General features: G+C 35.9%; 1 protein-coding gene across 2 annotated transcripts in view; it reads right to left on the reverse strand.

Annotated features, from left to right (window-relative positions):
* LOC141467673 (uncharacterized oxidoreductase ZK1290.5-like) overlaps positions 1-19,841 on the reverse strand; it is a 49,395-nt gene that overhangs the window by 27,488 nt on the left and 2,066 nt on the right. For both annotated transcript variants that reach the window (XM_074152310.1, XM_074152311.1), the window contains exon 2: positions 5,925-6,173. In XM_074152310.1, the coding sequence (XP_074008411.1) occupies positions 5,925-6,173 (249 nt within the window). The remainder of the gene's footprint in view (positions 1-5,924; positions 6,174-19,841) is intronic.

Below are 19,841 nucleotides of genomic sequence, written 5' to 3' on the forward strand. Positions count from 1 at the left end.
CTCAGACAAGAAATTATCACATATATAATGATTTGCAGCATCTTTTAAGTCACATTTAAAGAGAAAGTTGCCAATTCTTTGCCCTTATATACATAAAATCCAGTCCCAATGTAGAAAAAACCACACATGCAGTCTCGTTCATCACTAATCTGCAAATAATTACTTCTTCTCTAATTACTCTGAAGGAAGAAGTTGTATTTATTAAGAATAAATACCAAGTTAAGATACCAGAGTAAATACCAATTTCTGTGACGTTTAAGTGAAAACTAATATTGGGATATTGATTAAAGCATTTAGTAAGGTTATGTTCAAAACTCATGATTATTCTAATTCTGCTGCCAATAGTCTCTTTTTGAATTGACACTGACTTATACTAGATGCAATCCCAATGATTAGCATTAGGAATTGCTAGTGTTCATTTTGATCCAAAATTATATACGTCATTAGCAGTACTTACTGCATAGAGACTGCCATGTTTTAATTTAAACTTTTTTGCTTGGATAAAGCAAGTGTCATATATAAGTACATGTAAGTTTACCTCACATAAAAATGGAAGAATTGAGTATCTTTAATTGCTGCTTGTTATGTTCTCCAAATAAGAACTGCTTAACTATGCAGAAACATGTCATATAGCGCCAGCAAAATATAATCATTAACTTCAGCAGGATTTCACCAAAAGCTACTTTACCAAAAGCCTGAATATTCACCACAGTTTGCAAATGTTCACAGAAATAGCTACACCATGGATTTCCACATACAAAGATGCTTTGTATTCAGCTCAAGAAATCGAAGCATTCTCAGAAGAATGACTTTTAACAGATTTGATAACGGAAAGATCTCTGGCCTTGGATATTTAAAAAAATGCAGTACATCACCCTTCCCTGCATTAGTGTCTGAGACCTCTTCAATGTAAACATGTTGAGCTGTTGGTTCTTTATTTTAGAAAGATGATGTTATCAGGTATGCGATGTCCATATCATCCTACTATGTTTATTTTAATTTAGGCTTTTTGTTGAAATAAAAATTACTTCACAGTTATAAATATACACGTTTAGGGCTAGAAAGCATCTATTGGATCACAAAGTGCAGTGCTTCTTACTGCAAGAAGCATTTGGGAAAGATGTGGGGCAAAGGTACCTTATCTCAGAGACAAAGAGCAGAATGGTCTTTCTGCCAGTCATGCACAAACCACCCCAGCACAGCTAGAAGTGGAAGGAATACAGTGTACCTTGCAATGAGCAATGGAACTGCCACTCTATTTAAATAAACTAAGCATAGTTCATTTTAAATGAGAATCTACTTGCTTTTACTGCATCTGTTTGAAAATTTTCCATAATACCTGTAGGCCAATAACAACAGTAAGCACCTCACAAACCAAGGTCTACAATTTCAACTTCATTTGTACACACATTCACACCTACACACTTTCTTTTGCTTAAAATACTTCCCCTCCTGGGGAATTACATGAACACAAACACCCTTATTCTCATTTTGGAGGCAAGAAAATTGTTTTAAGTTATTTATCAAAATAGCTTGGGGTTCCATTAATCAAGAAATGCGTAACTTTATCACTGACCGAAGGTTTTTAAGAACAGACTATGTTTTCACCTCTTGAGAACAATGTGGTTGTGCCTTGTAGTGTGGGATAGATTAATGAATACTTTGCAATGACTTCCGACCATGTATTTTTTAACGGAATCTTAACTCAAAATAAAAAAATCAACCTGTGATTCACAGTATCAGGATGCACTTGAAAAAGAAGAAAAAGAATCCCAAACATTTACAATCAAATTTTATATTCACCAGCTCTTTATAGAAACCTAGTGTAGCAGTAGTAAGTGAGGGCCTGTAGTTCATTCAAATGTTCAAAACAGTGCTGCAGGAAAACTAAAATTAACACGTGAACTGCTTTCACACAAACATTTAAAATAGAGTGGCTTATTACTTCTTAATGGTTGCGGCACCTACAATCAACACAGTTCCTCTTAACTCAGAAGTACAGGGACATTTTACACATTTAAAAGGCAACAGCATGTTGTCATGGAAATAAAAGTTTGCAATTCTATTCAAATTCCTAATACAATATTAAAAAAAGGTCAAAACTCACTATAAGAAACCTAGTTTTGAAGAGCAGGCCCTGGCTCATAACAAACCTAAAAGAAAAGTATATTTTTTCGATGTTTGTATTTTCCCTGCTTTTCTGAATTGTCACTGCACTTAGTATCAACATTATTTATTTTTCTCTCCTGTCCAGCCTTTTTTTGTTGTTGTTTTTTATTCTATTGGAACAAGGATTGATGTGAAGTAATCTCCAAAGTGTTCTGAATTCATACACAATCTGAACCGGGTGTATTATCACCATTCATGGGATTCATCTATTATACTGAAGATGCTGCTAGAACATTTGTCCAACTCCAGCGGGGAATTTGCGATAGGTTACATTTGCCTGAACGTGACACACCAGAACAGTCAAAAGGAAAATAAAATTGTTTATGAATTCACTAACCCACAAGTCACATTCAAGTAGCAGTTACTTTGGAGGTTTGATCCAAATCCCAAGGAACGTATTCTGCTACTGCCAAACCTGTAAGATTTGCTGCCATTTCATATTGGTTTACTGTGACTGCTAGTTGAGGACCACATTTAGAAAATGCAAGGAGCAGAATATCTGTTACAACCACTTCCCACAAATAATATAAGTTTCCAGCTTCTCATGGATATATGATCTACTGATTCAAATGAAAATCCTGGAACATTGCTCTCCTAGTACCATTTGCCCAAAAAGTGTTTACCGAAATGGTTTCATAACAGTATTTTACATAGAACACTTATTTTCTTAAAAAGCTGAGACTGCTTTCAGCAGTTCATCCGTTTCAACAGCTGGGATTCTATAGACTGCTAATGCACAGATTTATCAATTCCTGTTAGATTATTTCCCAAGTCTAATTCAGTCTGCATGGATGGACTGGGTAGCCCATAAGGGTCCTCAAGAAAATTAAGAGGACCCCCTTCAAACAAAGAGCTTAGCTGCACATTTAGCTGCCGGGGCTCCTACAGCTTTTTGCAGTCCTCTGAATGACTAACTTTACCTCCAACATAAAGGTCTAATTTCACACATGTATTATTTAGGAACTTTCAATTTTCTATATGAACCATGTATTCTTCACGGAAATGCTGTGAACCACCATGTATTCGGTTAATATAAAATGAAATCAGGAAATTCTGATTTAGGTACATTTCATGTACCTTTATTTCACTTTCCTATTTCACAAAAAACCCTGCCAGCTTTATCACATGCTTGTAACTGAAGAATTTACTTTCCTAAATAAGCTTAGACAAAAATTGCCCTGTTATTACCAGATCTTTTCCTGTCATGGATTTCACGTCCTCTCTATAGGATACACTGGCCAGCAGAAAAGGGACATAAAATGCAGGTATGAATGTAAACAGAGCTAGGATATCTAAACTTAGTTCTACAAGCTTATAAGCATATTTTCAAACTAATCTTCTGCATTCCGGTTACTTTTGTTAGACTTGTGATAACCCTCAAAACTTCCAACAAAAAGCTCTTACTCTAACCATTCTTGAAAAGTATGTTTCAAGATATTGCTGCTTTTTTTTTTTTTGCTTAAAAATCCTTCCAAAAGCACCTTCCGGCTGGGTGCTTTCAGACAGGAGATATAGGGCTCCCTAAAGCACAATGCTTTCTATGAACCCCATAAAACACACCACGTATTGTACCTCTTCCAAGGGTCTACTTCACCAGCATATATAGCGCTAAACATAGAACTCAGACTTATCTCTTTCACCTGAGTGCAGATCACACTGTGTTTAACAAAGATGGTCTGTGGAGTTGATCCAACAGTTGAGATTAAACTCAAGAAGCCAAAACCATTACTCCACTTGCCATCCCATTCTTCTCGCAGAGGTCATCCATCCTCATTGACAGATGAGTGAATTGCATGTGACGTATTTCCTAAGCCATTAGAGTTTACAAATTGTTAAGTTAAAGCAAGCTGAAGCCAGCATTGATTTAGGTCACTATGTCAGACTAAGTGGTGGTTCAGAAAGAGCTTTATAAATTTTTCAGACATCTCCACATCAGTGGAAGAAAAGTGAGGAAGGAGGGAAGACGGGTGAGGGTATAAAACAAAACAAAAGGAAAACAAATCTGGTATGGAAGGAAATTGCACAGGCAGTTGTAATACTCCTTAATTTTTTTAGTAATATGAGCAAAACAAGTCTCAGAGCTGAATATATCTGATGAACTGAAGTTATTTATGCCAGGCCAAGGATTCACTCACATGGTGACAGTATTGTGCATTTCTTGCCCTCAGATATTTCTTCCCTTTTTTCATGTATTTCTGATTAGCAGCAATATGTAAACTGAGTACTTGTGTGAGTACCTACTTTAATCAGTCTGCTAACTGAGGAAATAAAAGCAAATTACAGTACTAAAAGGAATCACTGAAAATGATTTCTTGGAAGTGAGTCAAGTTTTCCTCTCATCGACATTCAGCACCAGTGCCACAGCAAGAAGAAGAAAAAAGAAAGCAAACACAAAACATAACAAGCAGAAAGCAGAGAGGAGGAAACATGTTATTTCTTCATTTAGAGGAGAAAGTCAGGGCTTGAAACATCATTTATGAAAGTCTCCTTGCAGGGACCTGTATTTGCATGGGACAGACAAAAGGCGATTTTAATTTCTTTTGCGTTATTCTGTACCTGTGCAGGAAGTTGAGAGATACATTTCCAGAAAGAATGGAGCCAAAAACATGCATACAAATATCTCAAACATTAACAGATACTGTTTTTTTTCCCCTTCATCTACAAAGTACCCAAGCAAAAAAGCCAGTACATACAGCACACAGCTGCCATTATATTATATGCCATTAATTCTGTGAAATCTGTACTTCACAAAAGCTGATCACTTAATTATTAAAGTTTATTTAACAGGGGGACAGCGTGAGTAAAGAGAAGCAAAATGAGGGTTTTCAGGATGCTGATAGATAATGTCTGATGGTTAGGTCATTTATTCCTTGATTATCAACATAAACACAATCTAAAATAATGATGCTGGTGGAGATAATTACTTTAAATGCACCTTCCTCCACTTTCCTTTCATTGCTCCAGCTAGGAGAAGCAAAGACATTGCTTCTTCTAGCAAAGAAGCAGCAAAAACATTTTAAAAAATGTCATGTTTATTTTTATCAGGTATCTCCTCTTCTATGATCTGATGCAAAGAATTAATTGGTGTCATTATTGCAGCTCTTTGCCTGTCTAATAAGGAAGTAACAATATCACATCTTTGACTATGAGAAGTTCATGATCAGGATTAGCTTAAAAGTGCAAAAGTCTAATTCAGTTTTAGTTAGATTTAGTTTTCTAAAGTCCGGTAGATACTTCTGACATTTTCGCCAAAGTATATTGCATCAAACAGACCAAACCAACAGCAGTTATTCAGAATTTTAAATAACTAACAGACCTACAAAATAACTTTTAGAAGAGACTCCCATTTCTTGAGGTTTAACAGACCAAAGAAGAAATCAGGCATTTTTGTCATCCTGTTACCAATACATTATTGTAAAGTTTATGAATTCTTAGGTTTCAGGTGTTTTTAGCAAAATATACAGAACTCATGTAGTGCTTCATCAAATCAATTTAAAAACTAAATGTACCTTTACAAAATATACCTTGATCAGTTTTAAAACATTTGCAACAAGGAAAAAGTCTCTGCTCTCAATTGTATGCATGTGAGCTTCCCAGAGAACAAGCAGAACAAGAAATCTGCAAATGCGTAAATAAAGGCAGAAACTGGTTTCTGTGATCTATCTGTACTACACTGTTTTTTTCAGGGATTCATTCATTTTTGCAAACACTCATATGGAAGGCACAATAAATGAGCTATATGTAAAGATACATACCAAGATACTCAACACCAAGTCTTTCGCATGACTCCAAGCAGGCTTTTTTTGTGTTTTCATAGCCATAATCACTATGCCACAGCTTGGTAGTTATCCAGAGTTCCTCTCGCTTCACACCGCTCTCTTCGATGGCTTTTTGGAGGAGGGATTCACAGCCATATCTCTTTGCTGTGTCAATATGACGAATGCCACATTTTTGTAATGCATGGACCACAGCATCATGGGAATAGCCACCTTGGTGGGAAGTACCTAAGTAAAAAAAAAAATCACAAGTGAATCGTCAGCGGTGAATTATGAGGGACATATTTTATCATTCTTTTTAACTTTTGCTTTCCTTTTTTTGTATATTGTCACAGAACTTTCTTATTCAATTTTCATTTCCTAATAACAAAGAAATAGGAACTAACAGATCTCTAGATTGGGAAAATACATAAAATGCTAGAATATTAACACTGATCAGAGATAAGTTCGTCAAAATCAAGTATCAACAGCATTTAACTGTAGAGAAGTGGTTTCAGAAGTCAGGCTGAAGAGTATCAGAGAGAAAAATATATACTTTATGGAAAATTAGTACATGGCACTTAATTTTCATGTAGGAGCACAACATTTACAGATTAAAATAAGAAATAAAATATAACTTAAAAAGCTATTTACTTTGCAGAAAGCATATCCTGAAACCTTTATTCTGTTGAACTCCTGGTAGCTTCAAGTTGTTATTATATTGTGCAACCCCAGACGGGGCCGTACCACAGGTGCAATTCACATAATGTCAAGTTCAGCAGTTACCAAAACAATGGAATCCTACACAAGAGTTACAGAAAGGGCAAACAGGGAGTTTCAGTAACAAAGTCCTGTAACTCTTATTGTGTAGGTATTCACTGGATGTGTATTTTACATGTCAAGGGGACGGAAGGAGGAGGAGACTCAGCAGGAAAAGCAACCAGCAGGAGGACTGTCAGATAAAGAACTGGTTGAGAGCAAGGAGGATGATGTTTCCACTTACCCTTTCCTGTTAGTTGTTTTTCCTGCCATGAGCCCCTCACCCATTCACCCTCTCTCAAACACTTCTCACAAACAGTATTTTCTACAGTTTGTTGGAGGAAATGCTCAGTCAGTTCCAGCCAGCTACCAAAGCCACCTTCTAAGATGATGATGAAAGGCCCTAGGGCTGTAAACAATAGTTGGCATGCAAATGGCTAGGACACTAACTTCAGAAGGGCCCTGTGCAGTTGCAAGAGCAACAGGGTCTTCAGCCACCGCTGAATCTAAAGAAATAAAGGATTCCAGGTCAAAGAAGAAAAATATAAAGTGAAATTTGTACCTACTGTTAACTTTCCCTCTCCCTCCAAACATAACACTTATTTCTACATCAAACACTACCTGCATGTTATGATATTAACAAATGCATATGGCTACTCAGACTGTCAGAAAAAGGAAACAAATGAAAACACATGGAGTTACCTTAGACTTATCCTGCAAACCTCCCATACATGAACTGGAGAGAGAAAGCCCATGGGAGTCTGCATGACTCTCTCACACATGATGTAACTTACAACGCATGCGAGAATGAGGACTTTAAAAAGTCCTACTTGCATGTAAGGCAAGCCAGGTTCTTCTAAATGCTTATCATTTTTGTTCATTCCTAATCTTAGAAGGAAAGCCAGTGATGCCTCTGTAATCTTGCTCAACACTTCAAGTCACTTAAAATAAGATATAGTATGATCCGATATCCCATACGTACACCTGAGGATCATGACATTCTGCTAATCACAATGGGACAATACCCACTGTATGTTTACAAAATGTGGAGTATTAAATTCTTGATTTATCTTCAGGGATTTTAGAATTATTAAATTACAACACTAAATTCCTACAATGTTGAAATGCGCATCACAAGTACTTTACTTTCCAAGTGTAAAGAAAGTTTTAATGGTTTAAAAGACAAAACTTTAAAACTTCTTTTCTCCATAGCCATTAATTATGATTAATAAGTGGCTTAATTTTTGAGTCATCTAGAAATAGATGACCCTATAACTTTTTAAGCCAAGCTAGGTCAACTTACATTTTCAAAATAGGTATTTCAAAATCTTTATGAATGTTTAAGAACTTTAGATGAATGCAATGCTACCACATTGCAACTACGGGCAAAGAATATATATGCAATTATTATATTATTTAGATCCTAAAGGAATTTTATTAAAGAATTATATAACTAGCATAGAAAAATTACTATACTTTTTCATAACAATCCATTCACTTTTAATAAGCTGGTATTGGTGCCAAATAAATGAGGTTCTAACTATTGTGTCTGTTTCTGGCTGAATGGACATTTCTAAGCACTGAATGAATGGAGTTCATTTAGAGGTCTTGCAAATGGACTCGGACTCTTTTCATGCATAATGGATTTCAGTAAGAACATTTAGGACAAAACTTTTTTTTTTTTTTTTTAAATTTAACCCTTTTAAGTTAAAGGGAGAGAGAGGGAAAGAAGGAAAATTCAGAAAAATTTTGTTGTTATTCCCCATTCAGTGATGGCATGCACACTTGTTTCACAGGAAATAAAGAAAACGGGATCAGTCTGGAGGGAATTATCTCAATTTCTATGCCTAAAAATGAACTACAACAGCCTTGATGCACTAAATAATAATTAAAAAGAAAGCTTAACAATTATTTAATATTACCACTTTGCAAGCCAACTTAATCACGAACAACAGGTTTCTAAGTTAATTATGCTACTAATCTAACAACTTCCAGACTTTAGAAATCCGAGTTTTCTTGTGTTTACTCATGTGATTAAACATGTTACAATTCATAAATGCAGAAGGGTGACGAAAGTTTCTATTTTTTTACGTTTTAAATCCAGACTTAATCTTATTTGAACACATTAACATTCTTAATGTTTGAGATTACCATTTGTTAAGAGATGTAATTCACACTGTACATGTATATTTAAAGACAAAATCCAATCTCACTTTTAAAACTAATATGAACTAGAGTCCATTGAATTAATACATTTTTATTCTAGAATTCTCTGATAAAAAATAGGAAACCCTTATAATAAATGAGGTCAAATATAAACAAGTGTGGAAAAACTCCCTATTTTTTAGCTAGTATTTTAACTTGTTTTTCTAGGGGAATAGTGCTATTCTCTCACTGACTGAACTAACCCAAATTTGACAGACATCTGAGATAATTACATTCCTACAGATTTTGTGAAAAATTGGAAGTTGGGAGGCACCAGGATATTGCAGTGCCAACACAGATAGGTCAAAGAAACAAATCCATTGAAAACTAGGCTTAATTAGTTACGTTGTTCTTTTTGTCATGATTACTCATCACTTCCTTGATATCCTGAAGAACACTGCTATCAAAACTGGGATGAGAAACATGCTCTGGCAATCCACAAAATGTTCCAAAGATTGTTAGGAAGGCAGAATCCTGTTCAAAATGTAGTTGCTACAGGAGGTGGGGGGGAAACACCGAACAACAAATAATAAAAAAAACAACCAACAAAAAACCTCCAACCAGCAATCTCCCCCCTCAAAAGACAAAATCAACAACATCTCCTCTCTCCCCAAACATAAAACAGTTAACAAACCAGAAAACTACACACACACACACCCCCCTCCCAGTTTCATGCACCCTCTCAGCTGACTCCCAGCCTCATTAAACTTTCTGTTCTCCTTCACGGAAGCTGTAGAACTACAGAGAGAGATCCAAAGCATCAACAGCTTTTCAAAAGAGACTCAGGACCTACTTTCTCTCCCTGCTTTCTCCCTCCGTTTGTGGAGGAGCCTGTCTTCATGTTCTTTGTGAAATGTGAAAGTATTATTTATCAGAATATATAAGAATGTTCTGTGATATGTATAACTTTGACTACTTGAAATCAATGAAATCACCTACATTAGAAAAGTTCCTGTTAGTGAAACCGCAGCCAGGATATTCAGAAATCATATCAGAGATTAATGACCTTCTGACATTAGTTCTCGGTACTAAATTAAAAACAGTTGGCAAACAAAACTCCTACAAAAATGCCCATTCTTTTGCTGATTTTTTATCTCCAAGTAACCCCTTGAGAAAAGAACTCTCAAAAGCGAAAGCTCAAACATCCTTTTATCAGTGTTTACATAATCATTGTGTATATATTTTATGGTATACCATAACAAGCTTGAAATACCTTGTTCTATTAATTTTATTTCTATTATTTCATCATTATATCAACATTAGTGCCACATACTGCATCTTACGAATAAATTAAAATCTTGGTGTCAAAGCCAAGTTTGATTTCACTCATTACCTTATGAGCAAATTTTATGATAAAACATAATCATAATCTGTTGCCTCCACATACAGCAAATGAACATATAACACATTTCAAGATTTATTGCTAATCCATTCACAAAACTACGTGTCTCTTCCATGAAACAGCTCAAGAATAGACAATCCTTAGTTGTCCTTGCTTACTGTCTTACCTCCTCCTCCACCTAGTTCTGCATTCATATGATCCTCTGACAATCTGATTCAGTTTGTTAAACGGCCAAAAAAAGTGTATAGTCTTAGAATTATTCATAAACCTGAGTACCTCCCCAGAGGGAAAAACCACTAAATTTTGGTCAAGGGATAGGGCAAGAAAAGTTCCCCCTTTAGCAGCATTTAAATAACTTGATATATTCAGTGTTTTTATTAAAATTAAAATGGAAAGAAGAAACACAAATCACAGTGCTGTTCAAGCAAACCACCAAATGATCAAAAAGACCTCCATGAACTTGTCTCCTGGAGCCTTTCTTTCCATTATGTTCCCCAACACCATCCCTAGAGCCGCTCTCAGACAACCAGATAACGTCACACTAACTTTCTATAACCACAGCACTAGAACCCAAGTGTTTGTACTGCTATAGTTTGGCATAGTTTTTACTTAAACGGGTCAGTTACTCTGAAAATCATATTTAGCAACACAAGTATTCCTAGCATCCTCTCTTCTTTTATAGAATGTAGGGTTTTCCTCTGCAGCAGGTGAAATCAAAGTCAAGCTCGTTATGAAGCTATTATACTTCACAAGGCAACTACAGAGTATTTCCAGTTACAAGATCAAAATCTAATCACACTTTCACAAAATAACTTGGACATTTTGCTCAGAGTCCAAGAGTGGCATCTAATGCATATATAATGGAGCAGCAGCCCTTGAGTATAGAGTTGATGAGCTTCTGGGAGAACTGGTAGGACAATGTCAACAATAAGTGAAAGGCAGGGAGCAGACATATTACAAAACCAATGCTTTGATCAGAACTAGAGCAGCACATAGGTTTATCTAAAAGTCAGTCATTTAAGGACATCAAAGGACATCAAGGAGCACCCTGCCAGCACACCAGGAAGGCAGGTACTTCCATACTGCAACAACATACCAATATAAGAAGATTCACTAGAACAACTCATAGGGATCTCTGTTGCACTTACACACATTTTATAGCACTACAGCTGTACTGTATGGATGTGGTATTTTCACGTTCCTAAATAATATCACTATGCTAATGAAACATTGTTAATAGACCTGGCCTACATAAAACGCAGAGATTACACCGTGAAGTTTCTCTTGCCTCTGTAAAAGCTATCTGGATTACGGATATTACTTTTTTTTTTTTAATATGTAAGTTTTACTTTAGTAATGTTTCTTTTTTTTTTTTTGCTACATGTGATCCATTGCTTAGTGCAAAAAGGGGTCACTCTGAGACTGTTTTTTCTCCTACGTGACTCAGATAGTATAAGCTCATGGAAAACAGTAACAATAAAAGTAGGCAAGCATGATTTTAAACTCGGCAATTCTACTCATGCAGCTCTACACAGGCACCAAGGAAGGGAATGCAGGAATACAGCTTTGCTGCAATGCAAAAGGGTAGGAGAGAGCCATTACATGTTTATTATGTATCCAGGGAAAGGGAAGCCAGAATTGCTCGTTTTCTCTCTTCCTGAGAGGAAGGAAGAAATGGCAATGAGCCATTGTTGACAGAAGCACTCTATTCCCTCCATCCCAAAGAGGGACTGACTGTAAAGGATATTCAGATCATCTACTGTAAAATGACTGTGTATCTCTGATCACTGACCTACCATTTATCTAGTCAGAACATTAGAAAAGGAGGTATCAAAGCAACTTTTCGGAATGTGTTTCACAACAAGCCCAGAAAATCTGCAAGCAGCACCTATCACCGGTGGGATGATATGGCACCAACTCACTAACGTATTTCTGGCAGCAAAAATACACTATCACCCAAAAAATGCAAATATATTTTTCTGCAGGAGTAAAGAGCCTTCCACTCAAAAGCACCAGCTATTTAAATTATTTAGCTGTTGCTTACAAATATTTTTATCACGCAGAACCTCTCAATTAAATTTGCAGGGAAGGACAACTCTGGAAAGTGACCTATGCATTCGAAAGGCAATTATGACTCTGTAATCCATGTAGAAATTTCATAAGCAGAGCAGCAGCGCACATTTATTTAAATGCCTTTACAGACAGACTGCCAAATCTTGAAGGCTTTTCTTTCACTCCACACTTTCCCACCACTGAGAGAACTATTTCTCATTAACAACCAAATTGGTTTCAGATGCTCTGCTATAAGATGTTACCTTAGAAACCATTTGGTAAAAGACTGTGGCTTCCTTCCATAGAAATCTCAAGCAGTGAAAAGGCAGATTTTCTGGCATAAATCAAATCCAATTTCTAGGGTTCACTAAACCTTTTCTCCTCAGAATAATGTTTTGTGACTAGATCTTAGCAGTTAATAGTGCACGAAGAATTGGTGGTGTGAACCAGTCTTAAATGATTTTCATTCTATTCCCTTTGTTAACTCAATTGAAATTACTTCCAGTATGTATCATACCTTGATAGAACTTTTAACTTTATAACTAATGAGGATATGTAGCAAATAAATAGACTGAATAAAAATATTGTTATTTTCCTCCATTTTAATACATTTCCTTAAACTATCTGATAAAGATCACATTAATTAACATTAGACATTTGTAAATATTTCACAATGAGACAGACCTATGACAATTTTTCCATCCTCCAAACAACTGCCACAAAAAAAAAACAATTAAAAGAAAAAAACAAACCAACAACTATGCCTATACTCTGTACTTAAGTAGGACGTTATCATAATCATTCCTGCTGTGAAAGTTTGACTTAAAAATAAGTTACACAAATAATTTATGATTAAGCATAGTCAACATACAATTAAATAGAGGGATAGCAATTTTAAAAGTGTAGTTGATCACGAGACCAATAATTAAAAATCACTTAGAATATTGTAAAGATAATATTATAGAACAAGTTAGAAATATTATAGAAAAGAGAACTGCAGTTTATAGTGACTTGTAGCTTACAAGATGAAAATGCATATACAATAACTCATCCTTGTAGGATCCCAATTCAAGATGATGTTCAAGCTGATGGCTAATTTTTGACATCATAACAGTGCCCTTTATACCCACCAGACTACTCGCAGAATCAGTGCAATTGTGAATCATGACAAGATCCTACTCCTGCAATACCACGTGACAGTGCAAGGTCTGAGACTTGCACTGTCTCACTGCTAACCAATTGTGTTCATGAGTTGGAAGGACAGCAGCAACCCAGCTATCTGTAGTGCAAACTAAAACTGGACAATAAAGAATGTTTCACAACACACTTTCCCCCCCCACATCATCTAAGAATTTAAAATGTATTTTCTCAAAGTTTCCAAGACAAACAACGTTTCTTGTAGCCCCTCCTCTCACATCACACATTCAGCCTTAGAACAGTATGTATTAGAATGCAAAGCACTTCCATTCAGGCGTTAAGCCTGGGGAACAGAGCTTACGGTTATGAAACTGATGTAAACCCACAAAGGTGGCTTTTCCTCTTTCTCTCCCCTCTCCCCCCATAACGAGGATTTTTGTATCACACTCTGTGTTGGAGATACTTGGCATAAACATTAGAAGAACTGAAGAAAGCGTAGGAATCAGTACCTCCCCATTTGGAGGCATGAGGAACCACTGCAATTTTCAGGTTACAGCAGCATGTGACATCACCATTCAATGCTGCCAAAACCATGCTAGAGAGCTCCAGCAAACAAAAAAAAAAAAAGGTACAACGACTAAAATCTGCTACAGGAAGGCTGAAAGATAAAAGTCAGCTTTCCTTTTTTCTCCCCGAAATTTGGTAACATTTTTCTACATTACAGAAACATGGTGAAAGACAAAAGGTAAATACACTGGAACTTGCTTCTCTGTTCATTTCAAACTGGTTACAAATAATTTGTTCCTCTAGTGAGCAATTAAGCTTGTAACATATAAAAGTATTACTGGCAACATCAAATTTAAAAGCATACACGTAACGTGCTTCTGTTTATACCAATAAAGGCTTTACTTATTAAACAGTGGTAGAAACATGATTTTTTATTACTTTGAGTAATGGACATTTAAAATTCATCTGTATCACATCAGCAACAGCGTCATTAGCAAAAAGAATCTAGCTTGAGATAGGAAGCTATCTTTCTGCTATTAAATCACAGTTCATATGTCAAAATATAAATAAGGTAGAATCCCCAGCAAAAATATAAAAAGCTGACCTCATAGATTTATAGGTGTACAAAAAGAGCAGAGACAAAGCAGCAATTTCCCCAGAAAAAAAAAAAAAAATTCTGTACTGTGTACACTCTGATAAAAGCAAAATTGGCCCAGCATTGTCGCCCAGATGCATTTACTAGTACCCTTTCAAACAACATTTGTACAGCATTCAGTCTTTCCTAAAGAATAAAATGCCCCCAAACTGGAAGCAGGTGAAGTTGGAAGCAAGCAAGGGGGGTAGGAGCTCAGCAGGTTTAGCCAGGTTAGGAGAGGATAGTGCTTTGTTCCACTGTCTGCAAATACACAGCTGCCTGGGACGTGGCCACATTTTGTACACGAGAAAAGCTAAATATCTGGAGGCCCTCAAAGCTCAAGTACAACTTCTCAAGGTCAGATCTACTGAAACTGTGGATGAATTGAGACAGAAAGATTTATAGATGTGGCATTTTGTTCATCACAAGAGGCTATTAAGGCAACTTGGTAACCATGGGTGAGAAGCGAAGTCCCAGCAGAATAAAAAAAAATGGTTGAGACACAAAACAAAGGGAAGAAATAAACAGCCGATTCTTACTACAGGGTAAGATTAATAGCAGGGAGTGCCATAGGTCTTGGTATCAGGACCACTGTTCCATAAATTTCCTTAAGAACTGAAGCCATGAAGAAACAAGAGCCATGAATAAAATAAAAATAAAAAGAAGGCAGTAACAGTGGAGAATAACAAAAAGTGAAGGCTTGATTCTGCTGCCATTGAATTGAAAAGCAAAATCTCATTTGATTCCAATCCCAACAAGAGTGGGCCTTTTTTGACCACAGCTAAGTTTAAGAATGAACACAAGCAACTCCAGGATGAGTAATTAAAAGTAGAATTAGTAACACATAATGGAGGGAAATGTTAAAATACTTCCACTCAGCATTAAGATTCAAGTTATATGTAACATTTCGACATAAAACCAACCACCTAACACAACCTGATGTAATGGAAGTGAAGTAATCTGATTCTATGCTTTTCTCCAGAAAAATCCCCCTTGTGAAAAGAACTGGGAACAATATAAGAAGTCTTGCATGGCTGCAGTGCAAATGATGCAACATCTTAATGCAATCAGTGAAGTCAATAAAAAACTTACTTTTACAATTTATTTACTTAGATAAAGTTACAGCTGAATATCAGGAATCTTATCTATGGAACACCCTGAAAAAAGGACAGGAGAGATTTTAATGGTTTCCCTTGAATACTGAGGGAGTCTATGTATGTGTCTGTGCATATTCTTTTACCATGTTAGTAGTGCAACATACTGACAAAAGCAGTAAAAAAACCAATTTAATGAAGTTATTAGTGCTGCAAGTTATCCGACGTTATATTGTTCATAGGGATTGATTTTTATTCCTCCCAAGCTTTGGCTATTTGACTAGAAGCTGCTCAGAGCTGTACCTGTCTCTTTCCCAGCCACAGCAGTTGGAATAATGGCACTGCCCATTCTTGAATGATCTCCCATAAAGAACATCATTACTAATAATAAAATACTCACTGTGTGTGACATGGGTAAGGCACAATGAGTATAAAGACTTGATTATTTTGTTTAGTAATTGCCTGTCCTGAAGTCTCTTCCCAAACAAGCATGCAATTAATTTTATACTTTGATAGGAGGGGATCATTAGAGAACTTTCTATCTCATCAAGTTGTTATTAATTCTAGCTACTCTAAGGATTACATAGAAAGCAATTTTATAGAAAACATTCCATGAATTTTTGGTATCATCAGCACACCTTGTCAGGAAATCACATGCTATTTGACCACCCCCCTGAATTTCATTATTACTGTTGTTGTGTGTCCCCCCCCAACAAAAAAACAACACACCACCACAAAACTCCTTTTTCTAATGGCAATACAACTGTCAGATCAAACAGATTAAGAGATGAACAGATGAAGATAGTTCCACTAAAGAGAGCCAGAACAAGCCTTAAGAGATGTCTACAATTGGTGTTATGGGGACCTTTTGTAATAAGGGATTATTTATTTTATTTATTTTTTTAATAGAATAAAACATTCAGAGAAGTATATTGGTAAAGTTCATGAACAAATCAAATACTTTTTACCACTCAAGTTTCCCTCATATTACAAAGCCTTCCAACAAAGACTGATGCCATGCTGAATTTAACCATTCAGCATATGGCCTTCAAAAAGCTTCCTAATATTTCAGTTACAGGAAGAAAAGCCCTTGTGCTACTGAATTATATTCAAATGCTTTAGAAGGTAGCATTTTTACCCCTCAGACTTTCAAAAAAAAAAAAAAAAAGGAAACAAAAAAACCCAAACCAAAACAAACAAAAAAAAAAAGGGAAGTGACAACTTTGTAAGTGGGGGCTTCCTACTTAACAGAAGTAAGCATGAACAGCATGAACTGTATGCATTTTTCGTCCAAAGCCTGAGGAGGATGATAGTGTGTGTGTGTGTATGTGTGTACCACTTTGACAAGTGATCTATTTTTGAGAATGTTGCTTTAGATAAGCACCAAGTATCCTGTAGTTAAACTAAGACAATGTAAGAATATGTAATTCTCTACTATAGTACAAAGATGCACAAAGTAAGCTATTCTCAGATACATGTAGCTCCTATGAAAAAGTGTAACTACACCAACTTCAAAATGGTGACATTTTATACCAGCTGTTTGCCCTGTATTTCTAAAATATTAAAAAAGTAAGTCTTGCAAACATGGAAAGAAATTATAGCTATCTTAGTGGCAAGATAGTGAATGTACTCATTTTCTAAAGCAATCTAAAGCTGTCATGAGGTAATGTACTATCTAGGGCTTATCTTTACACTTGTATCAAGTATTAGGGCCAAAATGCCAATTGATTTTAGAGTTAAGCCTACTCTAGTCAAAAGCAGCCTTTGTGATGAACATTATCGTTGACTGTAAACATGCCTGACCTTCTGCATATCAATAGTATTGGCTAACACAATTGTTAGAATTGAACCATAAGAAACACAAAGTTATCAACAGTTTTTATAATCACACAATAAACAAAATGTAGATTATTTTTATTTGTTAATTAAAACTTTAGCTATACAGCATATTTCTAACACAAAGATGGGCTGCCATAATAATCAGTAGGTGTCTTCAGGAGAGTCAGCTTGTTTTACTATTGCTAGTAGACTTGTCTTTCTGTTGGACACAAAACAGATACAATACAGTATGAATATGCATGTAAGTAAATACAGAATTTGGCATGTTATTCCAAGCAACCTTTCAGACAGATCATAAATTTTGTACACTGCATAGTCTTCTCTGGTGTACAAACTCATCTTTCTCACTAGAGATTTTAAAGGAAATGGATCCTCCTCACCAAGAACACTTCATGTACGCTCATGCAGAGCATCAGAAAGAATGGTAACCTAATGAAAGACCACTTAACCTCCTCCGTTCCCGGTCTTCCCTTCTGCATCAAACAACTTATTGCTATTCTGCAACAAACTTATTGAGCTTCCCCTATACAACTTTGGAAGCCAAATCAGTTGTGACGTGGAAACTCACTGAAAACACAAAAACTCAATTAAAAATACACCACCACCACACCTGTTGACAACTGAAGCTTGGACAGAAAAAGCAGATATTTTTGATAGAATGCTATCCAAGGCTGCTGTTGCACTCGCTCTCCAGTAACATGTTCTGGCTGAGAAACATGTTATATGTCTCCTACTGCAGCTCTCAGCTGCTGCGAAAGGGGTTTCATCACTTGGAAATACCTTGCATATCTATCTGAGCTGCCTTCCAGTTGACACAGTATTTTTATCTCTCCCTGAAGCTTTTAAAAATATTATCTAGCAACAGAGGCAATATACACATCTGTCCTCTCAAACATGACTTTTCATAGATAACAATTATGTCTGCATGTTTAGATGGACAAGAAATGACAAAGAAACAACCAAATCTTAAATCCTGAAGAAAATGACCCTGCAGAAAATGCATCCTCATTAAAGAAAGTTCTCCTCTACTTTATAGCTGAGTAAATTTTTTGTGCTACAAATACTAGTTAATGCAGTAAGCCTTTAACAAAAACAAGCCATTAATTTGTAAAAGAGTGATTAAGTGGGAACACCTACCATAGATAAAGATCCCATTGTGTTAGGCTGCATATCATGGTATTTACAGCTTGACCACAAATGCAAGCGTAGTGAGTCTTAAGCTTTTCTTCTCTCCCCACTCCTTTTCTTAAATCTGCAATGTTTTGTGGCCCACATCAAGGCTTTCTTAAAATTATGTGACTAGTTCTTGTCTATTACAAGACCCTCAAAAGGCAGCTGAATGTATAAACAATATGCCAAGTGTTACTCTAGTAAGACAAGAATAGGTAAGTGAAATCAAAGAACGAAATCTTGCCGCTCATGACACCACTGTAAGTCAAGATAAGCTCCTTGAAAGCCATACCTGATAGAAGTTATTGGGCCAGAAAAATTCAAACTTAATTTTCTTAATCTTGTATGTTACTATCTATTTATTGCGGTTTGAGTTCTGGCTTGACTTACATAACGAAAGGACAGCAAACAGCATGCTATTTGGTAGAGAGCACAAAGGAGTCTTTCTGCCTGTTTTCTAGTCAGCTTATTCTTTCAATCACCTGAGAAATGTATTGAAATCTCTAATAAAAAAGGTAGTTCTGCAGATAGCCTGAAATACGGTTCAACATATACTGAAACAATGGACATAAGACAACTGAGTCCATTCTCTAAAAAAGACTATTTACATTTATTTTTATAAATCTCCAAGTGAACTAAATCAGCAAAAAAGTATTACAGGTTAAACCAGACCTTCCCTGCAACCCCCCAAAAAATATTTCTGAACAACATAGGCCTTTTTGCTCATTATGTATGGACTGTGTAAGGGATAGCTTAATGAAGTAATCTTAAGGTTAACAGATACTAAAACTACAGCTTCATACATCTGGCATACACATACCACATTTATTAACACTTACATGCACATAAATGCATGGTAAAACAAGTTACGAACATTTTGTGGACTTTTAAATTCTTTTTTTTTAATCTTTTGGCTGATGATGCCAAATTGCTAAGACTTTTCAACTAATGTGTGCAGCTCAAATGACTTTGGGTCCCCTGAAACAAGTGTTGCAAGCTCTATCTATTCACTTAGTGTTTCTGGATGAAAAAACATCCCGATTAAAACCAAAGGCCAATTCCTATTGACTTAAGTGGCGTAATACGCTCCAAAATCCACAGCTCCAATTTTGCCCTCCTTTATACTAATGAAAATCCTAAATAATTGCTCTGAAGTCAGTACACATTCATAGGATAAA

This window comes from Numenius arquata, chromosome 8 (assembly GCF_964106895.1).
Source record: "Numenius arquata chromosome 8, bNumArq3.hap1.1, whole genome shotgun sequence".
Taxonomy (NCBI): Eukaryota; Metazoa; Chordata; class Aves; order Charadriiformes; family Scolopacidae; genus Numenius; species Numenius arquata.